General features: G+C 26.5%; 1 protein-coding gene across 2 annotated transcripts in view; it reads right to left on the minus strand.

Annotated features, from left to right (window-relative positions):
* ed (hemicentin protein echinoid) overlaps positions 1-26,019 on the minus strand; it is a 640,582-nt gene that overhangs the window by 60,455 nt on the left and 554,108 nt on the right. For both annotated transcript variants that reach the window (XM_075368225.1, XM_075368224.1), the window contains exon 2: positions 2,276-2,447. In XM_075368225.1, coding sequence (XP_075224340.1) covers positions 2,276-2,447 — 172 coding nt within the window. The remainder of the gene's footprint in view (positions 1-2,275; positions 2,448-26,019) is intronic.

Below are 26,019 nucleotides of genomic sequence, written 5' to 3' on the forward strand. Positions count from 1 at the left end.
GGAACAGTACTTCTGACTGTTTATGTTTACAAAAGTAACATAATGTTAAATAATTGTTAATTATCTAATCTATCGATATGTTATTCAACTCAATCGCAGTATAGAAATACTGCGATCGTTAAAGTTTTTTTTAAATTTTAATTACTAGCTTCGCTATTGCTATATTTGAATATATATATATATATATAGATTAAATGAACACAGTTGAATGTTTGATAAAATGAACATTACGGAACTTTACAAAATTTAACTTTTTCCTTTTTCCCTCTTCTTTTTTTCCCATTTTCATTTTTACCATATTCCCTTTCTCCAATTTTCTTCTTTACCTTTTCCGTTTTCCCTTTTCCTCCCCCTTTACATTACCTTCCCCCATTTACCTTTTCTTTATTTCCCTTATCCCCTTCCCCTTTTTCTTTGTTTCCTTTTCCCCGTTTTCCTCTTTTTTAATTTTCTGCTTCTTTCCTTTTTACCTTCTTCCATATTCGTTTTTGAATCGGTCCAGTAGTTTTTTAGTCTATAGCGGACACATATCGGAAACACTGAAATGGAATCTAAAATATTTAGTATAACGTGTGTTGCTTTTACGTCCAATAGATAGCGCTGTTTTAAAAAAAAAAAATGTTTTTATCTGTCACAGGTGTGACATCTTAGGTATATAAATGTAGGTATACAAAAGCACGCGCGTATTCGATTGCAACGTTGTGTCAAACTTTCAAAGTAATCGGTGAAGAACTTTCGGAGATTTAAGATTTCGAACAAACGAACATTTACATTTTTATTTATATTGATTATTTCATATTCAACAATAATTGTTCTGTAAACAAATGTTTACTACTTATTTTTATTACTTATACAAATAAAAATAAAAATTAACTATTAAAAACAAATTACATTACCTTTAACACTTTCAATATGAAGTAGACAAAATGACTGCTACAAAGATAAATACTGGTTTTGTCATATGTGATAAAGGGTTAAGGGATCCAGACATAACAATTAAGTTTTTGTAATATGACAAGAAACACACACTCGAGTGTCGGTTGCTGCATCAACCAATAGAGATTCTGCTTTATATGAGGGCGTCGTACACATTGAATCTTAGATAAATTCTACGTTATAATGGTTTGCAGGCAAGCACTTATAAAGGTTTTTACAACCCACTTATACAGTTTGTCATACGCAAGATTTTACTTCTATTTAATGACCCACTTTAAATGTTAATTGTATTAAAGTATATAAATCAAAACAAAATTTGCATGTATGTAAATAAAGAGATAAAAAAAGTTTAGGATTTTTTTTGTAAAAATCCAAACAAAAAATTAGGTTTCGTTTTCATTTGTCTAACTCGATTGATATACCAAAAACGTTTTAACTAAGAAAAGGTAGTGAAATTATATCAATTTTACGGCAACTTGTTTTTATATTTGTTTGGATTATTTAAAAAAATATCGCTATTAATAAAAATAAGCCTGTTGTATTTAGAATTTTAAATCAATATTTGAATGGAAACAACAGAGTTTATTTTAAACACGAAATAACATTAAATCAAACATCACAAAATTTCCCGAATCTGTAGTTCCTGGAAAATATTGTTTTTTTCCTTACGTAACTTTTAATCTATTTATTTTTTTAAACTGAACATGAATATGATTATTTATTTTTGAACTGAACTGAACATTGGAAAAAAATGGAATTAACTATAAAGAATAATCCTAATTAGATTAACTTTGAGAGGCTGACATAATAATTCTTTAACACTATGCAAGCACAAATTTGTAATTTCGATTTATTTCAACTGTTATTTTATAAACAAATTTTTAAATAATTATTTTAGGGTTAAAAGAACTACAACAACTATAAAATCTATTTAAGCCTAAACCTTTGAGCTTGTATGATTAAAATTTTCGATTAAGCTTTTTTCTGGGACTCTGATTAACAACAGGTAGACAGGTTCTTAGTAAAGCTGGTGTAGACTGAAGTTTATTTTCTAGGATGAGTTATTAGCTCATAACAACCTAGCTATATTGCAGTTGGAAATACGATTGAAATAAATAGTCAAAAAAACTTCCTGAAATCATAGAAATGAAAGATATCCTCTGTTTCTAATTTTTACTTTCATTTGAAATATATATACTTAAAATAAGCATCTAGCAAAAAATTGGTATATGGTAGGCCTTTAATATTATGGTTACAATAACATCATTACTACTATATTATACCCATGGCCTATTATTACCATTATTAATATAAAAAAAAAATAAATAAATGTAATTACTTGTAATTGGTGTCTAATGGAGTCTGTTCTATCGCTACGTTGTCGTGATTCCTTTTGTTCGTTCGTAACCAATAATATGTAGGTTCTTGTGATGCAAGTTGAGGTGAAAATCTACATTCTAATGTTACGTCCTCACCTTCTCTTGTATCCTTCATATCTTGAGCATAACAACCTATTACAAAAAAAAAAAAAAAATAAATATATATAAATAAATAAAAATAAAAATTATTGTAGAGACCAAGTATTGATTTTAAATTAATAAAAACTTAAATTCTCCTATTCCTAATAATATTGTTTACAAATAATTTCTTAAGTTGTTTTTATACACATTTATAAAATTATAAATGAAAAAACTTGTAGCCAATACAGCGAAAACTATCGGATAGCTTATTGGATGAATTTAAGTTATATTAATACGTGGTACAGCAGTCTACCAATCTCTATGTGATAAACATCCCCCACTACATGCTGATCAAACAACCAATTGGAAATTGTAGAATGAAGTTGGAGAGAGAATGCCTTCGTAATTTCACATTCTTTTGTTTTTATAAACTCTAAATTAAGAAGTATTGATAAAAGTGATACCATCCCTATGTTGCTAATAATAATCTTAAGTTTTAAAATAAGTTTTTGATATTTTCGACTTAAGATGTTACCATAGATTATAAAAAGTATGTATTTATAAAAGTGTTTGGTTGGTATATAATAGGAAAAATGTTAAGAATAAAAAAAAAACAAATCAAATTGTTTTAAACAGAAACTTTCAATAATTTACCAAAATAAACATAGGCTCAGTACATAAAAATGTTATCAATTTAAGGAAATATAAAATATTAATCTATAAACTAAAATTAGCGGAGAAATTAATTATTAAATTAAAATTTCAGTAATTTAATCCTTATAAAATAAAGAAAATGAAACAAAGTTTTTGGAGAAATTGACAAAGTAAACTCACTTAAAAAGGGGAAACTTGTTGACGCTAGCGTAACGGACTTTATCTTTCATGTAAGTATGAGGGTATGAAAAAGGAGAAAGGAAGAGAGATTCAAAAAACCGTGACATCAACTTTCTTAGTATAAATGAAAAATGAAATATAATTCTTGATATATATTTATTTTCTAACATTTCCAATTTTATTATGGTAATTATTTGTAATAATAATCAACTATTTTAATTGGTTTATAATATACATTATTTTCATATTTAAATATATGCTTTTTATTAATAATCATACTATTACAATAGAAAAAATGTAAGAGGTGAAACAAATTTTCATTAACTTTTGATAAAAGTTAAACACGCAGAATGATCTCAACAAGCCACTTGCAAAAGTCTTATAAACTAAAATCTCCATGACGAGAAACTGACAAAAGTTTCTCTCAGATTAAATACAACACCTGCGCTGCATAAAGCATTATAAGGTATACGATAAAAATAATTAAGTATTCCACTGTTTTCATCTTTATATCTCGGCTTAGGCTGACAAACGGAGATATTTGAAGGACTATGAAAAACAATATTAATTTCAAAAATTATTCAACAGAGTTCATTATTGAAAAGATTATGATTGTCTTTTATTTTGAAATTTTATTTTAAGGTTTTTCTGTACCAGATTAAAAAAACTGAAATGCTGAAATTACTGTAGTCGTAAGGTTACGATGAATATATATATAAAGAGACAGCAATGTCTTTTCGTTCTGTATTATAAGGTTTAGTAATTTAGTACTGAAGTTTATATAAAATTTCATTATGAAAACGTAACACCTCAAATTATTCTCAAAATTTAACAAAAACTCGTCGAAATTAATATAAGAAAGTTATATAATTAATATTAACAAGACTTAGTATCTAGTAGGTATATATTTATCTCATGAAATTTTCTCACAAATTTATTAAGAAAAAATACTATTTTGTATAAAATGTTCACATATTAGGACATTTTTTCAAACATTCTAAGTAACAAGTCTATACGATGAAAACGATTCAAGGAAATCAGTAGTCAAAATAATCAGGCTACTTCTCCAGTATTATATTTCCTTAAACTATTAATTACAGTTCGATAAAAAGGAAATAAATGTTGTTGCAGAATTAAATGAAATGAAATAAAAAAAATAAAAAAATAAATAAATAACTTTTAAAGACTTCAATAATTTTTTAAATAAATAAAATTTTAAGCGTTATTATCTGTTCATTAATTAATAAGAAAATACATTAATCAGCATTAGAATGAAGTGGAACTACAACACCTTCGGTAGTAATAAATTGCATTTATTAATCATGCCTTTATCCATTGCCAAATCTCAGCTTAAACCTGAAAATCCTTCCTTTCAACTTGATGGCTCCGCAATACCAGTAGATTTTTATTTAGGGAATGACAATATTAATAATGACAAGTATATAGAAAATAATCTATTAAAGATTTTTATAGTCAAAAAAAAGTTAAAATTCAATAATTATTTGATAAAATCGGCGATAAAATACAGATTATATTACAATTAGTCAACTAATAGCAGTAATAATAAAATAATAAAAAAGGACTTTTAAATAGCTTCTTATAAATTATTAAGTAATCATTAGAGTAAGTAATCTTTAGATATTCAATTCCATTTCTATACATTAATTTTTTTTTTCTTTAGCCTCCGGTAACTACCGTTTAGATAATTCTTCAGAGGATGAATGAGGATGATATGTATGAGTGTAAATGAAGTGTAGTCTTGTACATTCTCAGTTCGACTATTCCTGAGATGTGTGGTTAATTGAAACCCTACCACCAAAGAACACCGGTATCCACGATCTAGTATTCAAATCCGTGTAAAAATAACTGGCTTTACTAGGACTTGAACGCTGTAACTCTCGACTTCCAAATCAGCTGATTTGGGAAGACGCGTTAACCACTAGACCAACCCGATGGAATACATTATTAATTACATATAATCATCACTAATAAATTTTACAATGAAAGTAACAGGAAACATAACATAAAATTGTTTCCAGTATGTAGGGGAGAGGTAGAATTTCGGTTATTATTATTTTGCAATGTACGTAGTCGCCTAATAATATACATTACAGCTCGATATACCGCGGATACGGATATAACCTGTCCCCCAAAAAATATCTGAATATCTGAAAAAAATATCGTATCTTCCGCACTAAGCTTGTTTCTATGTAAGTAAAAAACCCACCGGGTTGGTCTAGCGGTGAACGCGTCTTTTCAAATCACTGTTTCTATGTAAGTACACATTATACTGCTATGACTTTTTCTATTACACTATTATTTCTTGATTTTTTGCCTATTTTTTTAATTGATCCCCTTTGTGATTTAAAATTTGCTTCTCGAAATAACGCGAATATCACGTAAGTTCCCCGATAACCGCGTTATAGCGGGGTTACACTGTATTAATAAAAAAAAGAGTTATTTTTAAAGTTTCAAACAGCATTCTTATAGAAGTTCTTTATAAAATCTTATCAGTATTTTGAAATTTATAATCGGACAAACGAATGTTGAAACATTAAATCCGAATAATGGTAAAGTTATTTGAACAGATATAGGGTTGTTTCATAATAAGCAATCTCTGATACCTATTGGTGAATATTTCAGAATAATATTATGTAAAACGAGTTTTACTTGCGACCTTTTCCATTATGATTGCAGTCGATAATATTATAAACCGTTAATTTTCTAAAAGTTACAACAATAGTTCGGTTTGTTCAATCAACATCATTTGAATAAGAGTTTATTCAGTTGGATAGATTTATTGAAATCATTATATATTTTATTAAAAGATAACATACGATATTTGAAGATAATAATTAAAATTTTAAATTCTGATTAAAAAAAGAATAAATACTATAAAGATTAATATTCAGTGACAAAGAGGAACGATTCGGTGACTGAATAGAAAATAATTAATAACGTTTAGTCTTATGAATAACGTAATTGATTTTTGTTTTATAAATATAATCAAAATGATTAATTCAAAAAAATATAGATAACTCATAATGATTCATTTTCTTTTTAGCATATTAACTATAAAGATTATCAAAGAAGCGTTGATTATTTTTCTTAATTATTATTTCTTTTAATATAAATTAATAATATTACACGGAAGCGTACAGTAGATTTTCTTTAAAAACAAAATACAGGAACTAATATTAATAAAAAAAAAAAAAAAACTAATTTGGAAGTCAAGAAACCAACTAAATACTTGATTAAAACACGGCCAGTTTTTTTTGTTTTTTTTAAAGAAAGTCCATCCCTAAAAAAAACATACAAAAAATCATAACTTATTCTAAAAGAGAAGCAGATAGATAGAAACGAAGAGATTTCATTCCTCTTATTTACTCTTTCATTTTCTTCACACCCTTTGAGAAGAAAAAAAAGGAAGCACAAAGAAATTTATTAATAATTCTTTTTTGAGCGGAAGAAAGTAAGAAAACTAAAAAAAAAAACGAATATAAAAAAGCGAGAATTCGTTTATTGAATATTCACGATTTAATAAACCTCAGATTTGTAGCAATATTCTTTTATCTTAACAATATTACATTTAATATTATTAATATGTTAGTACTTTTAAATGTATAATTTCATTAATTAAAATATAAAAAATAGATTATTATTATTATCTTTGTTTAATAAATTTTTTGTTTCAATGAACTTAAATGTAATAAAATTTAGTGTTTTTTCTAAAAATTTATTAATGCAAAAGTCCATGTATATTTGTTGATTTATCGTTTTGTATCTGTAAGAATAAAAATTTACAGTTGATGTCAGAAGTTCATTTCTATGATGAAATGATAAAATATGTTAAAAATTTTAAAAGAAAAACATGATCACATTCTAAACGGATGAAATTTACTATTAAAACTTTTGATGCTAGTGTCGTTATGAAAGATATCTCTGTTTTGAACTGGGCAGGGTTTAGAACTGGGTATATTTGACAATATCCTACCCAAATCTGTATGTTGTGATCTACTTGTTTAAATGATTAGAATATTTGAGATCATTTGTAATATTGATTAATTTACCTTTTTTTGTGCTTTTTTGCTAGTATGAAACTATATATATATATATAGTATGATACTATATATATATATATATATATATATACTTTTCTATCTGTTGCTTTGGTTTCTCCTCTGCAACGTTTTGTCCAATCACTACAGTTTAGCTTATATATGTTTAATTATATTATGTATGTTTAATTTAGTCTATAACTAAGAAAAAATCTTCTGAAAGTATATCTTAATGCATTCAGAAACTTTCTGGCTTTTTAAATTTGTTAAAATAAAATTAAAATTATTTCTAGAATATTGGATTTTAAATATACTTAACTTTTTTAAAACCGATTTTATGTATATCCTAATGGTTAAATGAATTATTTTAAAACAATGCATAAAATATTAGAATATAATCTACAGAGTATAGGTAATGTTTAAATTAAAAAATATAACATTTTTTAAATGTGAACTTCTTTAAAATTTTTTTTATTTTAAATTGTAAGTTAAATGTTTTGTAAAAAAGATTGAAATCTTTAGATCTTCAAAACCGGTTATCAATGAAAAGCCTTGTAAAACTTTCCGAACAAATTCTTACTGTTCTCTAAATTATTAATTCATTTCTAACAAAATTATTATCTCTAACTTCTACATACGCCAAGTTAATATAATTTATATAGCATATATATATATTCCTTTCAATTATTAAAAATTAAATTTTTCCGCCTTTTTCGGGTCTTACATTTAATTTAAAAAAATTGATATTTTTTGCATTTTAGTAAACCTTACATTAGTGGATTTGAACCAACTTATAATCGTTATTTGGGTAATGATTACTACAACCATGTTTAATTTTAGCGCCCATTTTGAGGTTAACCCGACGGCCGATCGCGGCCATTCGTGTATTTTTATACTCCTCTAACGATGTTTGATCCAAATCAGAAATCAAAATCAAAATCCGAGAGAAAAATGTTTACACACATACAAATTGAATTCAATAACGAATTGTTCGTTCGTTGATAAAATTTCTTTAGTTCAGTTTAACTATACTATTTTTTTTTTGTCCAGTAGAGGATGATAATAACTAGTTAAGGATTTTAAGCGAAGGTCGGGTATACAGCTGAGGATAAAAAAAAGTGTAGAAGATAGCGTCTACAACTAGGTTGTCAGAGACTTCAATTAGACAAGGATTGACTGGAAGAAATAAAAAATAAGTGTGAAGACCGCTCACTGAAGATTGAACATATCATTATACCAGCGGCCATTTTGGTTTGCTTGCATAGAATATAATACGGGGTACATAAGTGTACAACCGACATATACACAACCTATACATTCCTACATATAATAACAGCTTTATAACTCCTCTCACGCATTATACTCTTTAACTATAATATTCTTTGTTTTTTATTTTTATTTTTACATCTTTTCTAATTTCGTGTTTTCAAAATTACAAACTAACAACACGTGTCTATCGAAAACATTTACTACTAGAGGCAGAAACGAAAACTAAAACAAATCAAAACTTAACGATTTTTAATGTAACTTGAAAATCGTGAAGGATAAACTAATATTTTTACAGTTTACAAAACAGCAAATATAAACTGGAAAAAAAAACATAACTATTATTGATAAATGGTTTTGATAATCATAAAACGTAATCAAAAATTAAATAATTTCAAAAATATAACAAGAGAAGATATTTACGTTAATCGAATATCGTGAATTAGTTTGAAATAACTAATCCGCAGAAATATAAACTGATAAAAATCATTAAAAAAATGTATAATTTACTATAGGTAAAAGGTTTCAAATCGAGTTTGTATAAAATTATTAGAGATATTCCAAGCGTTATAATAAAACGTAAGAATAAGAAAAACCTTAAAACGGAGTAAAACAAGATAAAACTATTGGATAAATTGGTGATACAGTTGAAACTAAAAATAAATTAAGAAAAATAGTGAACGGTGTGAAATCATTTATAGGAGAGTAAGCAGAGGTAATATAAAATGTAATAGACAGTAAGATAATGTTAAAATAGAAGAACATAATACAGGGTCAATAAAAGAAAAGCGGAGTTGAAACCATGAATTAAATAAAAACAAAAATACTTACAGTTATATTGTTATATTCATAAAATTCTCCATCTCAAGTATTACTGTTACATAATCAATAAATTTCAATATCCGAGCTCCTTGTCGCTCGGTAAATGTCCAATCGATTTTCAGTTTTTGTTATAACGATGTGACGTATCTTATGGTTATGTAGCGATTCTGTTATGGTTGTAAAAGCTTCCATAATTCTTTTTAGTAATACAGGTTGCGAAATTTAAACAATGCCTCCTCAGAAAAAAAAATCAAAAGAAGTAGGTGCGGACTTTTAGAAGCCAGGGTTAGAGGGCTTTCTCGGCCTATATATCTGTCTGAAAATTTTTATTCAAAATCTGGCTAACGATTCGATTAAAGTGTTTGACAGAAATAAATTCGATGTTAAATTTCTGAGTTCATCTAGTAATAGTTATTTAACATATCAAGATAAAAATTCTCATTAATAGTCTTTACAGCAAAAAAAAATAAGCTAAATTACAGGATTTTTCATTAAACCACACCAAAAATTAACTTTAGATACTCCTTTTGCTTTCTTAAATAGTATATGTTGTTTTCATATCCTCAGATTTGTGAATCGCGTCTATTCACATATCAATTAAGATGAAAAATAGCTTCATACGAAAAATTACATAGTTTAAAAATGATTTGTTTTTACTAATTTTGTCAATAATTTCAACAGCAAACTAAAAACGTTTTTATGAATCAGATGGTCTTATTTATTTCTTGCAATAGTTGAATTAAGTTCAACCTTTTATATAAAACTTTATGAACGAAGTGTTTTTTGAATTTGTAACACGAGCCTTCAACGAGAGATGGATTTATTAGAACTTCTAATATTCAGATCGACTAATTCGTTTCGTTCAACACCTTTTTTTTTTGATACTGATGGCCTTCCAGGTGATTTCTATTTGAGAGCAAATAATTTCTTTGAACCGACTAGACTAGCGTCATATATTATTCTTATATGCTGACTTTTTTCATACGTACATTGAAATGCAAATTGGACTAAAATTATTGACTTCGGTTGGGCAGGCCACGAAACAATTTTGCATTTTTTGAACAGAAAATATAGTAAACAAAAAACATATCTCAGCAACAATATAGAGCTAATTCAGAGAGAAATGACTAAACAAACGTTTCCGTTGGAGGCTTTTAGTGTGACTATTAGAAAAGTCTTTAATAAAAGATATGCCCTGGCATAACTGTAATTAAAAACATCAAAATAATATTTAACACTAATGAAATATATAATTAAAACAGGTTAAAACAAAGAAAATATGCCCTGGCATAACTGTAATTAAAAACATCAAAATAATATTTAACACTAATGAAACATATAATTAAAACAGGTTAAAACAAAGAAAAGGGAAGAAGAAATCTTTATACATAGAAGAAATTACTTTTCATAAGAAACGAAAAAAAATTGGTGTAAAGTGTTGTGCTACACTTGCCGGGGAAAATGGATAAGACGACAAAAAAAGTAAAAAATTAGAAACTTTTCAAAGGAATATAATAAAAGAATTTTTAAAATTTGGCGAGTAGATAAAGTTTGAAATTATGAGATTTTAAGAGAACTGGAAGGAAAAAATCTGTAAAAAATACTTGAAGAAACTAATATTAGAAGATTATACTGTATATTAAGATGTTCAGGATTAGTTGTTTATTTATTAACAAAAGTGTAAAATTAAAAACTGTAAATTGAGATAAATGTTAGAGTTAATCCATAAAAAAAGATCAACACAAAACATAAAGTATTAAGAATTATGTCATATGAAAAATAAATGAAGGGAAAAGATGTATTAACAGTTACTTAATAGAAATAAGCAAAATGTTTTAATCAGTATGTAAATATATCTTATATTTTCTAATTTATTAATATAAAAAAATCTGATGTGGACATCACATGACTTCCTTGTACGCCTATTAAATTACTTATACACATCTTTTTAAAATTAGAAGTCCATAAAATTTTATTTCATTAATAACTTCTGATATTTTTTCATATTTTTATTTTTGTTGTTATTATTGAATTATTATTTGTAAAACTTTTTTAAAACCAGAGGTTAATTATTATTAATAAATCAATATATTTAAATTAAAAAAAAAAGCTTGGAAATAGTCGGATTTGAACCGATGTCACTTTCCTTTGTATTATCCAAATATTTCATTAATTAAAATTTAAATTGGCTATAACTCTGGAACCAATGAAAATAAGTACAAATTATGACATATCGTTGAAAAGCTCTTAATAAGGGTTTATTACTGCAGTTAAGAAAAAGTCCAAAATCAATTTTTTTTGGATTTTGGGCTTTTTTGGACACTTTTGGTTCAGTCGATTGCAATCAAAAGGGGAGGTGCATAACTAGATCCAAAATTTTCTAAATTTCAACATCCAAAATTCAACCAAAATTCTAAATCCAAAATTTCAACATCCTACGGTTATATTTTACTTTTCCAATTTTTCTGAAAGTGGTTTTAAAAAAAGGAAGAACGATTATATATTTTTTCTTTTGTTGCAAATTAATCGAAAGCGAAAAATATTACGATGGACACAAAAAAATTACACGGAAATATAGATTTTTTTTTTTAAACCAAACAGATCTGTATAACAGCTTATTTGTTATTTTTTATAACAGTTTATAACCACAACTTAAGAAAACTTTAACCACGTAAGTATTTTTAATGATTATTTAAAAGTAACTGTACTATTTATTTGTCTAAACTTATTGTCCGAGTAAGGGATTTTATTTTATTAGGTCAGCTAATTCTTGTTTTTGTATAAAAGAAACTAACAGTAAGGGGGAAAACTGACTATTTCATCTTATTCAGTGAAATTATAAAATATTTTATAAATTTAAATAACCATGAAAAGTATAAAGAAAAAAATTTAGATAAATTACAAATTAAGTGTTTAAATACGATAAACCACAAAACAGATAGTAAAAAATAAGAAAAACGTGTATAAAACATTAAAATTTTTTTTTAGGAAAAAAAATTACGAACAGGAATAATTAAAATCTTTTCAAAAAGATAAAATTCAATTAATAAATAAATTTTAATTTATTTTTCTCAAAAAGAAATAAAAGAGAAATTCTCTCTGATAGCACTTCATTGTACTTTTTTTACTCTTATAAAATAATTCAAAATAAATATGATTAAAACTTGTATACTATGTTTTTTAAATGAATATGACATTTTTATAATTCCTTTCAAAAGAATCATAAGGACTGTTTTATAAAGAAATCTCAAATTATTTTTGCCAGTGTATTTTTAATACAGTCTAGATTTAATTAAATTTGATTCGTTATTAATGAAACTTAATAAAACTCTAAAATTATCATCTTTATTGATTATTTATTATGTCTATATTCCCATCTAAAGTATGAAATTTTCTCTTAGGATTCCCTCAAACAGTTAGACGAGTTTTAAAGTTACAAAAATGGGATGTCAGATCATTGTTTAGCATCCATAAATATAGAACGTGTAACCATATTTAATAATTAATTTAATTTATTCATTACATTTATGAACGTGCAACCTTTATTAAAAATAATAGTTACTTATTTTTTTAAAGTAATAATATCCACCTCTATAAAACCAGACAACAAAACTGTTTTCTGAACAGTGTTTATAATTCTTTTTACAGAATTGTGTTTAACTCAAATCAAGACTTCGGCTAAGACGAGAATGGGCCTTATTTCCTTTGCCTTTTGTTTAATAAATCAGAGAATCATTGAAAAAGTTTTGTCACAAAATCATTTACTATAAAATATTTTTTTTTACACTAATAATATTACTTTGCCGACGAAGTTTTAAATAATACTGGTTAAAAAAATACTGAATTTTCTTCTTCATTTAACTTCTTTTTTTCAATTTTCCTAATGTGTTCGTTGCAATCTGTTCAACTAGTGAACAATAAGCAACTCCCTTCACGGCAAAATGAGATGATATGTATGACATGTAAATGAGGTGCAGTCTTGTATAGACTAAGACTGATCATTCCTGAGACATGTGGTTAATTGAACCCCAACTATCAAAGTATACTGGTATCTACTATCTAGTATTCAAATCCGAATCCATTTAACGTGTACGTAAAAGTGTGCTAAGTAATTTTCATTAATGCCCTCTTAATTTTATTTATTTTAAATTCATATGTGAGAATATAAAATAAATCACAATTAAGAAGGAATTTATTTTAATATTATTTCACGTATTTATTTATATATTTAATTATTAATATGGACTTTCAAACTATTTTTATTTTTTATCGTATAATTTTTTTATGATTAATTTAGCTTGTATCTTGAGAATATGAAATTGAAAATTTGCAACGTAAAAAATGGAATCCGGGATTTCTGGATGAAACACCAAGATGCTACGCTCTGCCATGGAGATCGATAAATTTAATACTTCTGCGATCAAGGTTTTATCACTTTTCCCTTAATCCATTAGGAAATCCTGGATTTTTCCTTGTTTTTATCCATGGAGTAACAAATTTATACGTATTTAATGTGATCTATATAAAGTATAATTTCGTATAAATCAGAATAAAATATTTATTTATTAATTTTCCGCAAGTATAGGAATATTTCCAGTAGAGAAACTAGTAGTTTATTAGTTTATTATTTTAAGGTTAATATAACACAATTCAGTAAACATTAACATAATGGTAATAACAGTAAATAAAGATTTATATATATATATATATATATATATATATACAGTAATCATATATAACTAGTATACATATACATAGTATTTGCGACTAACGGACAAGACACACAAAATTAAAGAATTAATTAAAAATCACATAAATTAAATTATTCCGTATTTTTTTAATACAATACATGAATAAACTGGGAGTAAGAAAGAAATTAGAGTAATAAATAGATGTGTAAGTTATCATGAATACATTTGAAGTAAAATGAAGTAGAACACTTTTAAATTAGTATCTTTTACCATAAAGGTTAACCAGAGGTCAAAATTAACACTTTACCACAGCGTTATTTCTTCTGAGCGCGAATGTATTAATGCAAATATTTCTACTTAATATTCTATGTTTAAAATGCATAATTTTGATACATTATGCAGATTATAAAAATGCAAATTATATTTAAGCAAAATAACTATTTCGTTTAAGTAATGTAAGTTACATATACCTGTATAGAAGGTATTTAAGATGGACCCTACGTAAAATCTTTTTTAAAAAAGATATAAACAAATAATTTTAATTGAATTTTAATTCTAAAAACTAAAAACATTGTGGTACTGTAAATAAATTAAAATCGAATTTAATAATTTGTGTTGTATAAATATGAATATGTAAAAATCACCAACTCTATTAATTTTTTAAGAATTATTTAAGATAAATGCAGAAAAAAATAACCTATTTAAATGACAAGTCTATTTTTAAACAATTAACGAAGAAAATGTTGAAATTAAGGAAAGTGATTATAATTTTAAATATGAAATGATACCTAAGATAATCCCTATCTAAATCTTTTTTTAAACTAAATTTCTTCATAGCATTTCAACAGATTCATTTTTTAATATTTTAAATATGAAATTTATATTTAACGTAATTTTTTTGAGAAGAAATTCAAGCACATCAGTTGCACGTTAATCTTTAAGAAGATATATTGTAATAAATATATATTCGTCGCAAAACTCATTGCTTTATAAACTTTGACGAAATGGATTTATAATAATATGATATTTTTAACTTACTGACTCTTATTTTTAAAATAAAATAAACAATAAACTGGGAATAAGAAAGAAAATTTCCTTTCAGAAATGTCAGATTTCCTTCCTTACAATCTATTTTTTAGTCGTCATAAAAAAAATTGTTAAAAATAATAATATTATTCTACCTTAAGAACAACAAGCATTCTATGCCTGTTATAGAAAGAAAGAAATGCTATCACTGAACTGAATATACAGCAGCCCATTAGCCGTATTTACACTATAATCACATTATATTCAACAATACAATTCGTGAAAATTTGCTTTGATTTTCATTATGAATATGTAATTTATGTTATTATCTTATAAGAAACTAAATTTGACTGATTCCTTTTATTCTGATATACTTTAAATTCCTCAAGATATAAGAATGAGAAAGATAATGTAAAACAACAAAATTGTACTTCTTTCTGTCTGGAAACGCTATTGTTTTTATTAAGCAGGAAAATATTATTACATCGTTATTTTATAAAAAACTAATTACGGGGTATATAAAATAAAGAACTGAGAAGTATATTGAAATACAAAATAAAAATTAGTAATTTTACACTATAATAAATATTTTAAAATATAAATTTAACAAAATAATAAAATATATTGAAATATATTAAAGTAACAATTTAAAATAAATTGAACCATACAACGTACGAGTAAAGCATAATTTAAAATAGAGACCCGTGATGTTTTAAAAGATAAGAGAAATGATAAAGATGCAAGAAGAACGAGTAGAACGAAAACAGAATGTTTATGACAAGAAATGATCGACAAGTTCCGTACTGAACAACCACGGCTACAAAATTGATTGAATAATAAATTCGATCGATTTTATCCAGCTTTAAAATTGACATGTAATTTTTTAAGTATATAATTCAGATTCAATTTCTTTATTATTTTTTTTTTACTGATGAACTAATTCACCACAGAAGCTTATAAAAAAGCTTTTACGTGAGAATATGATGATGGAAATTTTTAGCGTAAAAATGCCACGACTGACCGGGATTTGAACCCGGAACCTCCAGATAAAAGGCCGAATCGCTACCACTTCGTTACAGAGATCGGCATTTCTTTATCTTAATTAAATTTTTTTCGAAAAAATTCTAATAATGTTAAAAAATATGTCATAATACTCGAGGATAATTTATAACCTCAAAAATGGTATGAATAAAATAGATTTGTAAAATAAAATTTCTTCAATACTAAATAATTAAAGTTAGATAAGTGGCGAGATAGTAATCGAGTTCTTTTCTTTAAAAAAAAAGTAATCCTTATAAATTTTGAAAAAAATTAATTATTATGCATCTTAATTTTATCAACAATTAACAATATTTAACAATATATTTTTTCAAACAATTAACAATAATTCAACAGAATATCTATTAAATATATAGAATATGATCAATGATTTAATAAAATATCTATTCAGTAAAGAAAATCGGATATTTGTTGCATTGATATTTATTGATGTATTACTCAATATTTATCAATTAATAAATCTTTTAAATTTATCCATTTTAAAAATTAACATTTTAATAATTACAAGCAAATCTTTCAATTTAAAAATAAAATCCTATTTATAACAACTATTATGCATGAAGCTTAGTTTTAAAAAAATAATAGATAGTTTCATTTTTATTTAATAAAATAAAATCTAAAAAAGAGGAATAAGTTAATACTCAATTAAGACGACCTAGTTTATTCTAAAAAAAAAAAAAACATATGAATTCATTCATTCATTTTTTTAACTTTTTGTTTGTGTTTAACCTCCAGGTCCACCGTTAAGGATTGCTCCAGAGGATGAGATGAATGATTTGTAGCGAGTGTGAAAATGCCATTTTCATACCGGGACTCGAACCCGGGATCTCCGGATGAAAGGCCGAGATGCTACTACTTGCGCCACGAATTTTTTTAACTTGGGTTAAATTATAAAAACTTGGGTTAACCGTTTTAGAATGATTTATTAAAATTAAACTTTGACTAACTATATATTAAAGATTTAATGAAAATAACAATTAAATTGCTTTAAGGGTAAAATTACAAAATAAATTTTCAATTGATTTCAATCTTATATTCATATACGATTGGTATAACAGGAGGATGATGAGAATTTGTTAGGTTAATAAAGGTCAAAATTATTCAGTTAAAGACAAATAGGAGATGAAAAAAAATTTGGCAGAATTTTGTAAATAGACGAACTAGATTGGTGTGCCAGCATATAGAAGATAAAAGACGAACAGCATGAAAAATTCTAAAATTCATAAATTAAGTACCTATTGGAGATGTAGAATACGGAAGTTAAAAATTAGTACTGAACAGAAAGGAATAGAGAATAGTATCAAAGAAGAAAAAAGATAAATAAAACTTCTTATAGCGTAATTCATCTAGGTAAATATTTGGTATATTTTCAATAATTTAAAATTAAATAGGTATTATTATTTTTTTGACAACATGAAAATTATAAAGAGTATATTAATATAGATTAATTTTTTTATTAATATAATATACATTTTTAGAAATTAATTTTCAAATGCAGGTACATCTCTGTTTATTCCAGAAATAACTACAGAAGGAGAGGAATGTTGAATATATTAATATACTATAATAAATAAAGTTGCAAAACCGAAAAGATATTTTATTAATAAATACAACATTCGATATCGTATAACAAAACCCTCTCCTACAAAATGTAATTTCATCATTTCAGAATTTAATGAAATTAATTCATAAACCAAAAACGAATAAATACAACACATGTGCATTCATATACACAAATGTCACAGATTGTGTCGTATCATTATTTCTACCTTCAAAGGTTTATATCTGAGATTAATTTTCTGCTATACAAATCGAGTATTTAAAGGAAATATATTGAATAATTTCTACCACTAAATTTTAATTATCTGCTAACACTTTTCGGTGGGATTAAATTGGAGGGGATTTGTTAAATTATGATAAACGATATGAGTCTTACGAGACCGTTAATGATATTAAAATTTTAAAGGGGTACGGAAAAAAGGGGGGAAGATTATATATAATATATTAACTCCAAAAGGATGGAATAATCTAGGGGAAGGAGGAAGTAGGATATACGGGGTGTAAATTATTGATAACGTCCGATTTGGGGTTGAATATTATGGTTTTATATATATAGTACATACACAATATAGAATAAGGGCGGTCTGCAGTGTTGTCAAGGGACTAAGGGGGGTTGTTTGGTGAAGGAAACTATATTGTACTAATGGTAAGAATAAAGATTATAAAAGTAAATACTCGATAAGACATTTCAAATCCTTGCCGTATTTTTAAAGGAAATATAACTAAAAAAAAGAAATAAAAAGTATTCAATTTTTTGATTACTCAACCAAAAATAAAAACACCTTGTAGATAAAATACATTTTATAACACCGGTTTAATCTTTGTTTATGTTTAAGTTTAAATATTTTATTATCGTCGCCATTAAAAGAATTTATTGATCTTTACAACAGCAAAGAGAATTAGTAATAAAAAAATTAAAATAATAACGTAGTCTGAATAATTTCCTAGTTTTGTTTATTATTATTTTTTTTTATACGTATAAACACGTTTATAAAGACTTGAAATTACTGTTTATTTATAAACCCAACTTTGTACATTTACTGACAAATTATTTACATTAAATATTGAAAAAATTGATATGGACACCATATGACTTCCTTGTACGATTATTAAATTACATATACACATTTAAAAAAAAATTAAAAGTACGTAAAATTTTATTTCACTAATAATTTCTGATATTTTTTCATATATATATATATATATATATATATATATATATATATATATATATATAAATATATATATATTTTTTTTTTGTTATTGAATTATTATTCATCTTAAAGTTTTTTTTAAAAATCAAAGGTTAATAATTATTAATAAATCAACATATTTGAATTAAAATTAAAAAAAGGAGATGAAGTAGGATTCGAATCGATCTGCTTTCCCCTTATAAGATCCAAATATTTCATTAATTAAAATTTAATTTGGCTATAACTCTGGAACCAATGAAAATAAGTACCACTCATGATATATCGTTGAAAGGTTCTCAATATTGGGCTTAATATTGCAGTTAAGAAAATCCAAAATCTTTTTGATTTTGAGCTTTTTTGAACATTTTTTGTTCAGTCGATTGTAGTCAAAAGGGGAAGTGAACAACTAGATGTTACAACAGTCCTCAATCCAAAATTTCAACATCCTACGGCTAATCGTTTTTGTTTTATGCGAGATACATAGGTACGTACGTCCATACATACATACGTACAGACGTCACGCCGAAACTAGTAAAAATAGATTTAGGGATGATCAAAATGAATATTTCCGTTGAAATCTGAAAATCAAAATTTTTCGCGATCACAATACTTCCTTTACTTCGTTCATACAAGGAAGTAACAATAAGTAATTATGAAATTAACCAACAAAAAATAAATAAATAAATACATAAATCAAACCAAAAAAATTAAGAATTTTATATTATAAAATGTAATTTAGATTTTGTTAAATGAAAAACTTCGAAGAAAGATCTTAACTTTCTGATTTTAATTAATTAGTAGGGAATATTTTTCCATTTTACAAGTAATTATATAGTAAAAATTTTAAAATAAATATAAAATAATATTTTTACATCAATATAAACGAATCGATAGGAAAAAACCTTAATTTGATAATGTATATCTGATAATGTATATACCTAGGCGGTCGTGGCAGTTATAAAATATTCTTCCTCAACCGTTTAAAGATAGAAAAAAATTTTTTTTCATAAGAAAGTAAAACAATTAGTGTAGTGTTGTGCTACAGCCAGAAAGAATGGAAAAGAAAACCAAACAGACGAATAATAAAAGTTCTTTAAAAGGAATCTATTGAAAAAAAATATTTTAATTTTAGTGAATAGATAAAATTTGAAATGAAGAGGTTTTAAGAGGAACTGGAAGGAAAAACCCTATAAAAAGTACTTACTTTAAGAAACTTAAGTTAGAAGATTAAACTGTATATTAAAATGTTTAGGATCTTTGTGATGTTTTAGGAGAATTTATTGATAAGAGAGAAAAAGTCTTAACTGCGGAATAAAATATGAATAAAATATAAACATGAATAAAAACTTCAAATGTTATTGAATTTTGTAAAAGTTTTATTTCATTACTTTGTGTAGTATTTATATATAAACAAAAGGTATCAACAGCTGAATGTATTTACTAAACTAAGTAAACATCCACTGGTCGAAAGAGATGAATCAAATACAGAAATACTAAAAAATCTACATTATAGACAAGAGGTATATTTATAATCGTTATTAATATGTAGCAGTACGAGTATTTGTCAAATAAATGCCTTTTTATTTAAAGAACATTTTTTACACATATTTTGATTTTATTTTATTTTTTAATGAATATATTGGAATCTGTTCAATTAGTGAACAATAAGGAATCCCCCCCCCCCCAGGGCCAGTGAAATGAGAATGATATGTATGAATTGTAAATAAGGTGTAATCTTGTATAGCCTCAGGCCGATATTTTTGAATTTTGTGTCCAAAATACACAGTTATCCACTGTATAGTAATTCAAATCCGTATGAAAGCAAGTGTTACCAGATGTAAACCTCAGAACCTTCGACTTCGAAACTCAGCTGTTACACAACTAGTTTTGTAACGATGAATTTACTACTAGACAACACTAGCCCGGTGGGCTAGTGTTGTATGTTTTTAACGTATAACAAAGAAAATCTCATTTCGGTTAAAAAAAATTAATATACTTTATTTATTTATAAAATTAAATAGAATTAGATTACAATCTGTGTAATTTAAAGGTATACAATCAACTTGAAATAAAATTTATGTTGAATACATTCTAAAAATAAACACCGTAAATTTTTTAAAACAAAGCAGTTTAATACTGAAACGTCAATATTGCTGTCATTATGTACGACGCTTGTTATCAGATCTGATGAAAATTAAATGAAATATGCAAAATAAAGTATTTTTAGTCTTTCATTCTCTTAATTCATATTATAGTAACGTCAAAACAATACATACGGCATATACCAGATATGTTAATATAAAATTTATTTAACGTAAAACAAAATCTACGAAATAGAATTCACATGAACATATCGCGTCCTATAAATAAATCATATAATGTCAATCCGTCCGTTCTGGTAAAAATCTTCGTTCTTCACTACAAATTTTCTGAGTTTATATATATACTCGGCTTATTAAGTATAAATATATTTTTTATTACAACTATAAAAGAAAAACAAAAATTTTATTTAATTTGTAAGTAGATAAAGAATTTAATAGAATAAACAGGGATATGATAATTGCTATCTGATATCTACAGCAATGTTGTTAATTGAAAATTCTCTAGGGATTAAAAAATTTATTGACAGATTAGGTATTATGTAGATTAATAATAGTTTTAAAGTAACATCTGGTGAATATATTAAAAAAAAAAAAATTGTTACACTAAATGATAAAGCCTTATTAATAGTCTAATTTATACGTATCAAACGAAATTGTTTTTATACGTAAAAATTTTAACGCAATTTTGAAAGTGTTTATTATGTTTCAATTTATAATATACCAGTGACTTAAAAAGTACTTCATAACTTTAAAAGCATATAAAAAAATCCCTTTCGGCACGCCGGAAGGCGGAGCCGGAATTTCACCGGTGCTAAGTAGGGGATAAAAAAGATTTCCATCTTAAAGTTAAGAAAAACTTCAAATTTAATCAATACGACAAGGTTGCACGTGAAAAAAGTTTCACATGTTTAGCATATAAGCCCCATCTTCTTACAAATCCAGCATTTTGGTCATTCATTGCCGTAAGGGTTGGTCATATCAAAAATTGTTTCGGATAGTTTTAGGTAATGTTTAGAGGACTAAGGACCACTTTAAACTGATTCGAAACTGTGCCTATTAAGGGAGGTATTCTTTGTCTTCAAAACTCAATTTTTTCCACCTCCTGGGCCAGTGATTGGTGATATCAAAAAACTTTACTTAAATAGTTTTAGGCACTTAACTAAAGAACAGAAGGAACTTTAAACGAATTCGATATTTTACTTAATAACAAAGTTATAGCGATATTTTGTTTTTTTTCGAAAAAGTCCCCATTTCCACCCCCATGGTCCGATTTTTCCTACTAATGAGCTCGACCGAGATTTTGGGTCGTTATACTTAATGTATCAATTTGAAAGAGACTGGCACAAAATTACGGCAGTTATCGTGTCCACAAGAAGGTGAAATATATATATATAAACATATATATAAACTTTTGAGCTGATGGTGGTTTTGGGGTCTAGGAGATGTGAAACGTGAAGATATGTCGAAATTTGCCGGAAGTCAAATCGTGGTACCTATTACAATAGGTAACTTTCTTATGAAATCTATTTAATTTACTCAGAAACTTACAGATTCGGCTGACGTCTCATTTCATAGAAAAACACATCAAATTTTAACTCACGTAGTTCATTAGTACCGAATTCGGCTACCAGCGCTGTTAAAAATGGATACATTTACTGGTGCGGAACGGGCACGCTGAGTTTTTTGGTTTCACGATTTGCAGTCAGCAACTACAGTTTAACGTATTTTTTTTGTAGAGAGTACGGTAGAGAGCCTACAATTTAGAGAGTATAGTAGTAGGCATACTCTTGGCACCAAACCTTCGTTGAGATAAGTTGTTCTTTTTCCAGACAGAACGGACTGTTCTTCTCCAGGAGCCAGTTATTTTTACACGGATTTACACGGAATACCGGTGTTCTTTGGTGGTTGGGTTTCAATTAACCACACATCTCAGGAATGGTCGAACTGAGAATGTACAAGACTACACTCATACACATCATCCTCATTCATCCTCACGTATTATCTGAACGGTAGTTACCGGAGGCTAAACAGGAAAAAAGAAAGAAAGTAGCCTTAAATTGAGTCGACATTATTTAAAGTTACTTCTAATGGTAATCCTTGCCGTATATATTATAAATATATATATAGTGTAAACTAAAAAAATTTAACCTTAAAAATTAGCGTGAAAGAAGACGCAGATAAAATATAATCTTAGATATTCACAATTTATCATTATTATAATCATACTATCTGCACTGAAGCAAATCCAATGCATCATGTTCGTTCCATTTTCTCAACTTCAAATTAAATTTTTAAGATTCTGATAGCTCCCATTTCTTTTAGATCATCTATAATTTTTACTTTTTTCCGGCTTCTTTTTTTTGTTTTCTAATTCTTCTAATGTTGTTTTAATCAATCCTTTTCTTCTTATGATGTGTCCCACGCTTTCCTAACATTCTCCCGGATTACAACGCAATTCATTGGAAATTGAAATCTTTAAATATTTAATGAAATTAAATCAACATCAACAACGAGTAATTAAACTAATCAAATACATATACAAATGTAATAAACCGAAAAATTGATAAGATACTAAAGATAACTATAAAAAATTAAACTACCTTAATTTGTTTAGAGTTAATAATATCGTAATTAAAAAAATATGAATATATTTAATAGATAATGGTAATACGTAAATAAGTAGAATAGAAATAGGTATTTTTTAATTATGTACATCAGCGGTCTTGGGAGTAATATTCACAACCTGAATTTGTACATTAATTTGAGGAAAGAACTGGTCTTGAATCGCACCTCGTTTGTCTGTCGTGATTCCTGCAGCCGCCTACATTCATCTTTCATCAAATTTATCCGTCTAAGTTTTATCGAAGTATATTTAATACATATTACAGATTTTCCAATTACTCAGGTTTTGTATTTGCCAATATGCTATATATAATAATAATTAATACATATCATATTTTAACTACAACAGATTTAAACTGTGTAAATATATAACTCCATGAAAAACATCAAACAGGTCGATGTAATGAATTTTTATCTATCTTACTTTTTGATAAAATCTGCAAAAGTAAGTCTCATTCATTCAACTTGTAGGAATTTCAATGCATATTGTGTACTGCAAACTTCAAAATATTTTATTGTGCTATAGCAGCTAATTTAGCTTCAAATTAATTGAAATTATAATATGAAAAATAATATTCAAATTGAAACCAACAGTTTATAAATAATTAATAAATTAACTGAAGCAGATAATCCCATAGTTTAATATAATTATTATATAAAATAGAGTAGTCATTGTAATTAATATCATGTACTAAGTCTAATTGTGCAACGTTTTGCATTAAGCGTTTATCTCCTCCCTCTTCACCGTCTCATCCTTCTGCTCATAGCGTATAGTACTGTATTTATTGAATTGCGATTAGCTATGCACATTGTATTTGCGTATCCCTTCCCCAAAATAGACTCCATATATTCATTAACTATAGAGCACAATGAGCAGCATTTCGGATGTAAAGCGACTGGATGGGAGGTTGCCGGCTGTTCAGAATACTGTACCACCTGCTTCCATACTCAAAAACCATTTAGCACTCTTGTACTCAGTATATACTAACACTCAGAAACATCTTCATATCCCTTTTCTATTTTATAAACACATACACTCTTCTTTGTTTTTCAACCGGCACTTTTACTAACATTATAAAACAATGTAGTCTATATATGTAATACGTGAATGTTTTTTTTATATTCATTTTAACGTTTGTAATCGTTTTCATTAAAAACTGTCGTATGTTATGTACATTTTTTTATCATGTAGTATTTTCTTCATAGATAAAACTTAACAATTAAAAAAACATTGATCAATATAATTTACTTTATGCTACAAAAAAGTAAAAAATATGCACATTTTTCTTTAAATAAAATTTTTAAAAATATATACATAAATTTAACTTCGTTTACTTTCTTTTTTACTTTCTTGTACAAAGTAAAGGAAGTATTGTGTTTACGAAAAATTTTGGTTTTCAGATTTTAACGGAAATATCCATTTTGACCATCTCTAAATTCATTTTGACTAGTTTCGGCGTACGTACGTGTACATCTCGTCTAATCATAACTCAAAAACGATTAGCCGTAGGATGTTGAAATCTTGGATTAAGGACTGTTGTAACATCTAGTTGTGCACTTCCCCTTTTAATTGCAATTGACTGCACCTTAAGTGCCCCAAAAAGCCCAAAATCCAAAAAAATGGATTTTGAACTTTTTCTTAACTATAGTAATAAGTGTGCCCTCATTGAGAGATTTTCAACAATATACCAAAAGTGGTACTTATTTTCATTGGTTCCATAGGCAAATGAGATTTTAACTAATGAATATTTGGATCTTAGAAGGAGAAGGCACATCGGTTCGAATCAGACTTCATCTCCTTTTTTTAATTTTTTTTTTTTTAAATTTAAATATATTAATTTAATAATTATTAACCTGGTTGTGAAAACTTTTTTACGATAAATATAATTCAATAATAACAATAAAAAAATGTCAGAAGTTATTAATGAAATACAGTTTTATGTAATTTTCATTTTTTTTTGTGTTTTCTTTTAAACCTGTCTAAATAATCCTCTGGTAGCAGAACCGAACCACAAGAAGGTCTCTAGAGGCTTGCTTCGCTGTATTGGATGTCATAACTGGCAAGGGAATTGTGACAGTGAGGTTAAATCCTTTTACCCTTGTGAATGGATTTCACCAAACTGCGATGATACGGAATTTGACGAGTTCTTGTTGGATCTGGAAGCGGTAATCAGAGAAGCGGGGAGGCCGGTGGTCCTCTTTGGTGATTATAATGTAGAATGTGTTGAGTTGGGGGGGAACAGGTCGACCCGTCGATATTTTGAACTGACTGCTCTTCTTGGAGTTCTAAATTTTTCAGTTATAAACACGCCGAGAGTACGGACTTTTATTGGACGCGGAGAAGGATCTACAACAGACATCACTGCGGTAACGGAAGGCCTGCTCTCGAG

The sequence above is a fragment of the Lycorma delicatula genome, chromosome 6, assembly GCF_047948215.1.
Source record: "Lycorma delicatula isolate Av1 chromosome 6, ASM4794821v1, whole genome shotgun sequence".
In the NCBI taxonomy this organism is placed as follows: Eukaryota; Metazoa; Arthropoda; class Insecta; order Hemiptera; family Fulgoridae; genus Lycorma; species Lycorma delicatula.